The sequence below is a fragment of the Haliaeetus leucocephalus genome, unplaced genomic scaffold, assembly GCF_000737465.1.
Source record: "Haliaeetus leucocephalus isolate CR32 unplaced genomic scaffold, Haliaeetus_leucocephalus-4.0 Scaffold773, whole genome shotgun sequence".
Lineage (NCBI taxonomy): Eukaryota > Metazoa > Chordata > Aves > Accipitriformes > Accipitridae > Haliaeetus > Haliaeetus leucocephalus.
This window is the reverse complement of record NW_010973209.1, coordinates 5,851,149-5,861,740: the sequence shown is the minus strand read 5'-3', so window position 1 is coordinate 5,861,740 and position 10,592 is coordinate 5,851,149. Positions and strand designations below refer to the sequence as shown.

General features: G+C 44.8%; 2 protein-coding genes across 2 annotated transcripts in view; both read left to right on the top strand.

Annotated features, from left to right (window-relative positions):
* The window catches only part of LOC104840527 (alpha-1,2-mannosyltransferase ALG9-like), a 2,147-nt gene extending 159 nt beyond the window's left edge, over positions 1-1,988 (top strand). Inside the window, exons 2-4 of the mRNA XM_010581500.1 lie at positions 623-761; positions 952-1,086; positions 1,890-1,988. Coding sequence (XP_010579802.1) covers positions 623-761; positions 952-1,086; positions 1,890-1,964 — 349 coding nt within the window. The 3' untranslated portion in view covers positions 1,965-1,988. The remainder of the gene's footprint in view (positions 1-622; positions 762-951; positions 1,087-1,889) is intronic.
* Positions 1,989-2,773: 785 nt separating this feature from the next.
* Positions 2,774-10,592, top strand: part of LOC104840498 (alpha-1,2-mannosyltransferase ALG9-like) — a 31,496-nt gene continuing 23,677 nt past the window's right edge. The window contains exons 1-5 of the mRNA XM_010581467.1: positions 2,774-2,954; positions 3,980-4,115; positions 4,484-4,571; positions 4,714-4,819; positions 9,917-10,039. Of these exons, the coding sequence (XP_010579769.1) occupies positions 2,774-2,954; positions 3,980-4,115; positions 4,484-4,571; positions 4,714-4,819; positions 9,917-10,039 (634 nt within the window). The remainder of the gene's footprint in view (positions 2,955-3,979; positions 4,116-4,483; positions 4,572-4,713; positions 4,820-9,916; positions 10,040-10,592) is intronic.

Below are 10,592 nucleotides of genomic sequence, written 5' to 3'. Positions count from 1 at the left end.
CAGCGGGCGCCGGGCGCCTCCCCCCTTCCGCGGGCGGCGCGCGGCCGTGGTCTACGCGGGGGCGGGTTCTGCAGCCGTTACTCGGGCGCGCTCGCAGCTGTCCTTCGGGGCCCGGCAGCCCCAGCGCCGGCGGGGTGATGTCAGCTGCGAGCACCCGCCCAGGTATTTCCTTGCGGCTGGGGTTTTACGTTGCCAAGGTACCCACAGCCCCGAGCGAACCCCGCATCGGGTGGCCGCGGTGGGTGCCCAGCCGAGTTAGCGTGTGTTGTGGAAGTGGGTCTGCCGTCGGTGGAGCTGCTCCGGGCCTGCGGTAGCGAGTGCGTGGCCTCGCTCTCTGTTGTTGGGGGCAGGAGGGCGAGGTCCTGGGGGGCTGTCTTGCAGCGGCGGGTTAAGCACTCAGGGCCGTTGCTGCGGTGTGGTGAGGGGGGGTGATGGTGCTTCCTTGGGATGGGACTGGCATCCCCCAAAGAAGGCAGTGAATGAAAGACTCATCTGTACTTACACGGTGCTTAAATGAGAGATGCAAATATGCTTGTCAGTTCTTTGCCTACTGTCACATTGCTAGTATAGATCTTGTTACTGAGTCTTCTTGGTGCGTATTTGTATTTTTTCTTTGCACTAGATCATCTGGGAGCAAAGCAGGACAAGTTTGGGCCCCTGAAGGATCAACAGCTTTCAAGTGTCTCATCTCAGCCAGGTTCTGTGCAGCTCTCTTAAGTAACATCTCTGATTGTGATGAGACGTTTAACTATTGGGAACCGGTAAGGGGCTTGCTTTCCTTGGAGATACTTGGGAATTTGTAGTTGGCCTGTGCAAATGCAGATTTATCTAGAACCTTGTGCTAATCTCTGTGTTTCAAAGAGAAATTTTCTTACTCAAGAATTCAGAGATGGGAAATGCAGAACTGTCTGCTCTGTGTGATGCATATTATTTATTTAATCTCTGTTATAGACACACTACCTCGTTTATGGAAAGGGGTTTCAGACATGGGAATACTCTCCAGCCTATGCTATCCGCTCCTATGCTTACCTGTGGCTTCATGCCTTACCAGCCTTGTTCCATGCTAGAGTTCTACAAACTAACAAGGTAAATCAGATGTGTGAAAGCTTCTTTTGTGAATAAACTTGCCTTTAGTCTGTGTTGAACAGCTGCTTTTTTTGTTGTCAGAGGTAAGAGAATTAGTGTTTACAAAATGCTAAGTTGTTTACCAACACTAACTTCCCTGTAAGGAATTGCAAGGGTTTGTGAGCTGACTCAACAGGATCCAAGGAAAAGTGGCTGGGAAATTGCAGGGAAATGCTGTTAGGCTCTGGGTTGATTGAGAACTTGTCCCAGAGGGGCTGGTAGCTCCTTGGCCCTTTGAGTGTGTGCAGGCCTGGGGACAGTTACCTGGCAGCCATGGGCTCTCATTCACCCCTGTGAGTTTCACCCTGATGCTTTAGAAGGCCGTATTGTTTTCTATGCCAGCTATTAATGACCATTTTGATTTTTTTTTCAATAAACTATAAAAAATAAATTAGTATTTTGCAAGGGATATTGCAAACTGAACTCACAGATGTAAAAGAAAAAGCACAGAACGTGCATTCTGCTTGGGTATCCACTGCCATACTTGGCATGTTTCTGCACAACATAAGGGGTAGTTTTGGTAGGTTCAGTGGACTGTGTTCACTTTTTGTATTGTAAAGGACTTCACCGTTAGAGGGCTAGGCTTTGAGCTGCCAGGATCTTCAGCATCCCTTGGTGTGGGATCTGGGTCTAGAAGAATAGGCTCATTCAGCACTGCCAAACTTGCTCCATCCTGTTCAGAACTTTGTTCTTGGGATGGACTTGTTAGTAATAGATGCATAAGCTTCATTGCAAACCTTGTTCAGGCTGAGTGTGTCTCCTAGGTTCTCATCTTCTATTTCCTCCGATGCTTCCTGGCCTTCCTGAGCTGCATTTGTGAACTCTACTTTTACAAGTGAGTATTTAGAAGCTGTCTACAGTGAATGTTTTGGAGCAGTGTGAGTAGCATGTTCAGTTACTGCCACAGGAAATACACTCTGAAGCTCATGTGTAGATGCATCTGGTAAATTGGGCTACTTCACAGTGAACCTTGACAATATGTGTTCTCATGATAACTTAATGAAATATTGGTCAGAATTCCACTGTTAGGACAAAATTGTATTCTCAGATGTGCCACCCACATCTCCACTCCAGCATTTTGTTGACTACGCTCATTTTCTCAATGATGACAGCAAGCGGGGTGGGAGTGTTGTAAACTGAGCTCTGCTGGAGGAGAGACTGGTGCTGTGGTTGCTTATCATAGTGAATTTTAGTGGAATACATTGATTGTTGCTGTCTGTAATGTATCTGCCAGTGGTGTTTACATCCACCAAAAGCAGTAGCCTGAACATACAGTTATCTTGTCTAAGCTAGATTTTTATTCTTACCTGCTGCCTCTGCATTTGTGGCTTTCAAACTATTACCTTGCATGACTTTTCTCTTGGCAATAGTCTGTTTTTAAGAATGTGACCTGTGGCTTTTTGCATAATGGCATTTTGTGAGGGGTGAAAATCTTAGGTAGATTGATGTTGCTATAGCAGTGCAGACTCCCTGAGATTTGCACAGGTGCAACTGACACTGGTAGAAGCCAAGTCTCTTCTAGAGTTTTGCACTAGTGTAACTTACGAGGATCAGAAATCCCAGGCCAGAAGCAGTCAAACTGCTCTTCAGGTTGCCTTCAGTGGCTGAGTAATGGGAATAACCCACCTTAAAGCTCTCAGGATGCTCCATGGATTGTTTGTGGTTCTGCGTGTGTTGGGTACTGTTCTTTGATATACTGAGGATATTTTTGTGGTATCTAATTCTCTCTTGCTTCCTTAGGGCTGTGTGCAAGAAGTTTGGGCTACATGTGAGCCGGCTGATGTTGGCCTTCTTAGTACTCAGCACTGGGATGTTTTGCTCATCTGCAGGTAAGTGTGCTTAGCAATGATACTAACAATTACTTTGTCCATAGAAACCAAAGACAGGTCCAGAAAGAAGAAAATCCACAGCACTAAAATACCTCTCTAGCAATTGTTTGTTGTATTCTGCTGCAGGTGTTTCTCATGGCAGGTGTGATGACAGAATAAGTGTTGATTCAAATTATGTTTCCTGCATCATCACTCTCTTGTATCTTTCAATTTCCAGGGTGTGTTTGTTTCTATTGTTGCCTCCAGTGTCTCTGCAATGGGCCGTGCCTTTTAAACAGGGTCTTGGCCTACCTCCCTTGAATGTATTTTAATCCAAGGAAGGAGGGTCATATTTTGGCATTGTCATTTGCATTTGTGTCCTGTCCCCTCTGGCTGGTTGTACCCATTTGCCAACCACTGTAAGACTTATAAATCATCTGCTGTAGATATTGAGTAAAGTGCAAAGAGAGACTTTGAGCAAGGGTGTTCTGTATTGTGTGCATACAGAAACTTAAAGGGGAGTACCACAACTTATGAATGCTGAGATTTCCTATTTTACCCTTTTTATGTTTATGGTGAGTGGGGAAAGGACTTTCCCTTCATTGTTTTTGCAGTGTCTTACGTCTTCTCATTTTTCACTTACTTCCCACCAGTCTCTGCCTAGTTGTTTCAGAGACTGTACCCGGTCAGCTCACATTTTCTGCTGTCATTTGAGCAGGTTAATTTTTTTCAGCCTAGCAGAATTTAGGGGGTGCAGCGTTACAAGTGGTAAGCCTGGATAAGCCTGGATGCTGTCAACTGGTTACCACTGCTGAGTGCCACTGAGAAAAGAGGCCTTCATACTTAAAGAAAGTATTTCTCGTCTTGGCAGAACAAGAAAAATAATCCTTTTTTTTTTTTTTTTCTCCTTTCACTGAAATGAGAATCTCCAGTATAGCATCCCAGCTCCAATGGAGTGAATGAGAGATGATTAGCCTTATCTTGGTCTCGTGCAGTTCTCCTCTTGTAGGAAAATTGTGCTAACCCTTTCTTTCCTTGTGTTGCAGCTTTCCTCCCAAGCAGTTTCTGCATGTACACCACGGTGATTGCCATGACTGGCTGGTATATGGACAAGACCTCTGTAGCAGTGCTGGGGGTGGCCGCTGGAGCCCTTCTAGGCTGGCCCTTCAGTGCAGCTCTTGGGTAAGAAGAGGAAGGTTCAGGAGTTTTGCGCTTTGACAAATGTTTCTTGCCTGGTTGGGGAGAATGTAGGGGCTGGAGAGCTGGAGGAAGAAACTAGCAGGGACTGAGCTGCCAGCCTAGTCCAGGATTATTGCTACAGGCTTCCATAGCCTGATTTCTTTGCTTTTGAAGAACCTAGGTTGGGAAGATTCCTGACCCTAATACACTGAGAGTAAAACCTGAGTTGGATGACTGGAATATGGAGTGGAAGCAGAGCCCAGTGAAGTGATGGTTCTCTTCCAGCTACTGCCCCGCTTGCTTTGAAGGGGCAGGAAAACCTGCAGTGGGGAAATACAAAGTCTCCAGTTGATACCTGGTCTCTCTTTCAGGCTTCCTATTGCCTTTGACTTGTTGATACTGAAGCAGAGGTGGAAAAGTTTCCTAAACTGGTGTGTGGTGTCATTGATCCTGTTTTTGGTAAGTGCCTGTAACAATGCAAAGAGGGAATGGATTGGGCTTGCAATAGAAGGGGTGGGTTCCATTAAGAAAATCACATGGAGCTTTTGGGCAGTCCAGCCAAAAGCTTCTGGCACTTTAAATAATAGATGCTTTCTTCCAGGTGCCCTTGGTAGTTGTGGACAGCTATTACTATGGGAAGCTGGTAGTTGCACCTCTCAACATTGTTTTATACAATGTCTTCACCTCTCATGGACCTGATCTTTATGGTGAGTTTAAGATAACAGGACAGGAAGGGAGTCGTCATTTTTCTTGCTACTGTCTTGCTACCGTCTTGCTACCGTGACCCACCAGGTCTCGATTGCCAATCCTTTTTCTGACGTACTCTAAAGCAAAAGCAGCCTGCAAGCTCCAAAGGGCTGCAGTTCCAGCTTTTTGCCGCAGGATGTCTCTGTCGAGCTGGGAATCCGCAGGCCATTGTCGGATTTCTCAGCGCTGTGAGTTAGGCTGCTTTTGTTCACTTTCAAGTTCTGTAAACCGTCGTGAGATGTCTTCGCGACACAGCAGAGAACTGTTAGTAGCAAACCTGCCTGGATGCTATGCGAGTGCAGTGGGCACAAGTGATACATGTGTGTGTTTGTCAGCTTTAATGGAGTTCTTGGCTGTTCCTCACAATCAGGGTGCAGAACCCTAGGAAAGTGGGTAACAGTGCAGAATCCATAGTTCTTTCGGTTCACATCGGGTCTCTGCAGACTTCCTGAGTACATGCTGTGCCTTGGGAGTCTTCTTGCTTATTGGCAGTATATGGCCTGGATTTTTCTGGCAAGCAGAATCTGAGGTTACCATAAAGACATTTAATCTGCAGGCAAGTCATCTGCCTACAAGGGGTTCCCTGGTACTGGCCATTTAGGATACTGGTGTGAACCTTGATGGCAGTGCTGTGTTGTTTGTTTGGGAGCTGCCACTGCATTAGTTATTCATGTCATGTACTTCTAGAGCTGAAGAGTAGAAAAGTATTATATTTCTAGTAGGGCTTCAGAGGGGCTGGCGGAGACTTCAGGGGAGCTTAGGGTGCAGGATCCCTGCGTCATCTCTGTCATCTACTTAAGTCCTGTCGAGATATTCTAGGAAGGATTCAGCAGTTTTTACCAGCAAGGCTTTCTCTGGCAGTGCCCTGCAGGCCGTATTTGTTGGTTCATTTGAAGGGCTGTTTTGGGTGGTGATTTGTTACTTGTGCAGTGGCACAGCAGGGAAACAGCTGCATTGCCATGGTTCTTCATCTCTGCAGGAAGGCTCTGAAGTCTGTTGCTGTGAAATTTCTGTAAGTAAACTCCAGGGTCTGTCTCTGATAGGTTTTGGCATAGGCTTGTGGCTGACCTTTTCCACACTGGTGCATAAGTTGTTTCCAGAACCTCCAGGGACCAATCTATTCTGAAGTGTTTTATTCATATGACATCCTCAGGCTAGTAAAAGAGCCTGCTTGAAATTGCTCTTTAATGCAATGTGGCCAGGACAATGCTGTGTGTTTAGAGTGCTTCAAAACACTTGGGAAAAATAACACTACCAGGGGAGATGAAAGGCTGGCCAGTCACTTTTGGCTTTGGAGCTGGGATTTCCCAACTTTCACATGATGGGAGCAGGAACTACTGGAGGCTGCAGAGTCATCAACCGATATCATCTTCAATGTAAGCATGACAGTGTTTTTCCTTTTGCCTGCAGACTGGAGTTCTGGAGACAAGGTTCAATCTTCTTCTGGGTAAATACAGTCTGTGCAATGAATATTTCCCTGGGGTGATTAGGTTTCTACAGCCAAGGGAAAGTAGTTTCTAAGTGTATAGCCCTAAGCCTGATTCTGAGGCTTTGGGAAGTTTTTGTCTACATATGTTCTAAGAACGCACAATTTGTGACAATTTTTGTTCCACTTCCTGTGATCAGAGCCTTGCTGTGACTTGCAGTGTGATGGCACTTTGGGAAGCTTTCTTCAGCTTGGGCAGAATATGCAGGAGCTGTTTATATGACACCTTGCTCTGTTGAGTCCTGGTTCTTAAATAGAGTGAAAATAAATGAAATGCAGAAAACAGACTGTTTATTATATTAGCATTGAATCAGACTTTCTTAGAATGAGGGCTGTGACTCACGATCAAATTATTGTGGCTTAGTGACTGCTTAACAGCTGAGCTACAGTTCGTGTCTGCATGCAGGCTTTTAGCCTGTGACAAACGTAGAGTGGGGCATCTTAGCTTAAGCCTATTTTACAACTCCTCTGTTTTGTCCTGAGCTGCCCTCACCATTGCTGTGGTCAAGCTGCAGCATGGTAGCTTGTTAAGTTCTGTTAACTTGCGTGTGAGTTTGATTTCTAGAATTGCTGCCAGAGCCTGTTGCAGAGCACAAAGTTCAGACCAGTTTCTGGCTCTGTGTCTTGACAGTGCTTCCAGTTGCTTCTCCCCATGGAATTATAGTGCCCTGAGCTGACTGGGACACAGTGTTCTTCTCACTGCTTTCATCAGTCTCTCCTACAGCCCACACCTGCTCAGGTCTAGCATGTGGGATGCTTGCAGGAAATTAAATCTTCTGTCATGGTCTGAAGGCGATGCTGTGGAAGCACGTTCCCATCAGTACTGTGCATGGAGAGTTCTTCAGTGTCCCTCCCTGCTTGAAAGACATTGTTCCAGGCCAGGACTTGTATGCAATGGGGTTGGTTGTTTTTTTTTACGTTGCAGTTCTTTCTCAGATCACCTTGAGTCATTGTGGATAACAAGAATAAAAGCATTTTGCCCTGGGAGGCATTGAGACTGAATGCCTCTGAATGGGTGAGTCATCACAGTGACCAAGCCTATTGCTTTTTGCCTGGTGTCTGTGAATTATTTAACTTGCCTGTGTAGTGCACTGTTCTTCTTTCATATTTTTTTTCCTCTTTTGTTTTTTCTCCTCACCCAGAGAAGAAAATCCCTCATTGGAGAAGGAGGGGAGGTTCCAGTGCTTAGTTCTTAAGGGCAATTAAGTCACACTGCAAAAAAATCTGAGAAAGTAGCCTTTTTGTTAAAACTGTGCTTCAGACCTCCTTATTAGCAGAGTCCCTCAGGACACCTCTGGGCCTTTAAGGCTGTATCTGGATTGTGGAGGAGGTGTGCTTCATGAAGTGTGTTTCATTCCTGACTCCCAGGCTACCAATCAGAGACAGACTAGAGAGAGCCATAGTTAATTTCCATAGCAGCCAGGGCAGGTAGAAGATTGACAGTATGGTCTCTGGTACTTATCTTTAAAGATTTGGCTGTTCTGTGCAGCTTAACTGTAGCCAGAAAACACTGGAGGGTAGCAGATTATATCAGTTTAAAAAGCTTTCTATCTCATCCCAGCATCTTCTATGATAAAGTGGGCTGTTGTTTATAGCAGTGGGAGTGGGGAAGCAGGCTACGGAACCCAGTTCCAGTCCTTTTTATATAAGGAGAAGCCTTAGTGCTCCACAGAAGTAGTTACTAGAGTAGCCTAACCAGTGTTAACCCTGCTGTAAGTCTTTAGAAACCTGTACTATTGCCTTAGAAGAGAATCTGGAGGCAGCAGGGCTGGGAAGAAACCAAAGCCCCCTTTACACACATGTCCACTGGAAGATTTACAGTGTGATACCCCAGACTGCCTCAGATTTTCCTTCACAGACATATCCCAGTCAGCAGCCCTGATTTCTAGGAAGGGTACTCCCTTCAGTCCTAAAATGATCTGCGTTCTGCATGTATTTAAGATCTGTTACAGTGATTTTTTAGAATTGCAGTCCTTAAATAGGGAGAGTCATCAACAGAGTCTAGAGAAGGAGAAAGGGACATTGGCACTGTTGCAGTGTTGCTGTACAGATAACTCTGTCATGTCCATCACTTGACATGATCTTTCAATCTACCATATCCCATGTTCAGCCTTTCACAGGCTGAGGATTGTGCTCATGTGGGATTTGCAAGAATTATGATGCAGGTGGAGGGAGAGAGAAGGTGAATTTCTAATAATTCACTCCCTTAAGGCCCCCTACTCCCCAAAATCCAAATCTGTAATTACTATTTGCTTTCAGTGCTAATAGCTAAAGGTTTCCTAAATGAACCTCAGTTGCTTGGACTTGGCCTTTGTAACTCCAGCGACATGTTTCTGACTGGTGCAGCTTCTAATCATATTTAGCTGTAGGAGCTGCAGAGGTTTTGGGTTTTCCTTGCTGCTTTTCAGTTGTCTGATTAATTTCAACATGGACCCTATTTAAGTGGCTCTGATTGCAGGAAATTGCTGCGGCATGTGACACATGTCACAACAGTGCAGTGATTAAAGCCCCCGCGTGTCATTTACTGACTGATTGAGCTAATCACACTGAGAGACTGGCAAGTGTGTGGAGAGGAACTGGCATTCCTTATTGTTCAGGATTTTAAGCATCCTGAATTAAGAGTCCAAATAAATGACAGTTGGCCTGGAATTTCTTTCAATTTACATCCTTCAAAGCTTGCAACCAATATCCAAGTATGTCATGTTAGGAATCAGAGTTGGCTTGCTCCTGTTTGAAGTTACACTGTAAGAACAAATTGAAGTAGGGACACTTTAAACAGTGTTGATTCTAAGGAGGTGCCAAAACTAGCATCTGGGTGAACTTTAGTGGCAGAGTCTTTTGTTGGGGTGAAGTGTGAATGTGAACTCTTTTTCTTGTTCCTTTTTAGTAGATTTTCTATTTCTGCCAACATGGATTATACGTCATCACTCTAGAATTATAATAATCTCTTACTAACATTGTGTGTTTTTGTGTTATTCCTCTGGAACTTCTTTGCAATTAGAAAGAATTAATTTGGAGTCAAATTTCCTAGTTTTATAAGTTTCCACCTCTACTTTCTTGCTGTGTAGGCTTTCTTAATGCAAGTGTGAATTCACAGAACTCTGCTGGACAAGGCTGACTGTTAGAGTGGCTTGTGATTCATGAGCAGCAGATGTGAAATTGACTATGACCCAGTGAAAAAGGAAGGAGAAAAATAACTTCTGAAAAGGAAGACAATGAAGTTTCTTGGGCAGACATGATTGTGAGATACTCTAGTACCTTTGTATGGCTTTTGACTAACTCTCATACCGCTGTTAGGCAGTTTTATGGGTGAGGGGCAGAACCATGAGACTGCTTCGATCGAGATGGCTCAAGCTCATTCCATGGGGCTGCATCCTTTGTCCAGCTGCAAGATCTTCTGTCCACACCCTTCCCATTCTTTGGTTCCAATATGCTTGCAATGGGGAGAATTGATGCCTGCTGCTGATTATTTCAGTCTGTGTCAGGGAGAGAAGGAACGAAGCTGCTGTTACACCTAGATCTCATACATGCTTGTATTTAAAAACAGTTGTTTCCTTTTATCATCCTTTAGGTACAGAACCCTGGTCCTTCTATTTTATCAACGGCTTTCTGAATTTCAACGTGGCATTTATTTTGGCACTGCTTGTGCTGCCACTGACTTGTCTCATGGAGTGTCTGCTTCAGAAATTTCATGGTGAGTGTAAGACAGCTGTGAGAGCCAAGCACAGAGGGCCCAGATCTCAACCTTGTTACTAAAGGGAGGGCTTACCTGCCAAAGCAGCTTTTCTTTATTGGAAGTGAAACTAGGTTCAAGGAAGGTCTTCGGAGTAATAGGAAAGTTCCTAGAGCTTGTTACTCAGTTCAGTATTGACCCCACAATGAAGTTGCTGTGTAGAAAGAACAGGCAGTGAGATGAATCTACTTACGTGTTGTCTGCAAAAGGGCAGAAACATGTTTTTCTCTTTAAGGATGATTCCTGTATTCCTTGCCTCTACCTCAAGAAGAACAGTATGTTATCAGGGCTGAACTATCCATACCCAGAGTAAGTTTAACAAGTTGTATGGTACATAACCTTCAGCCAGCCATGCAAAGGCATTAGAAATAGCCCCGTCAGAAATCTTAAGGGGGAAAGAAACTATGTACCCATTGTTGTTTCCATCTTATCTGCAGCTGGAAATGGTAGCCTTTAGAGTTATTTGGGGAACCTTTTGCTGGCTCTTCCATTGTTACTTTTTTTATACCACTGC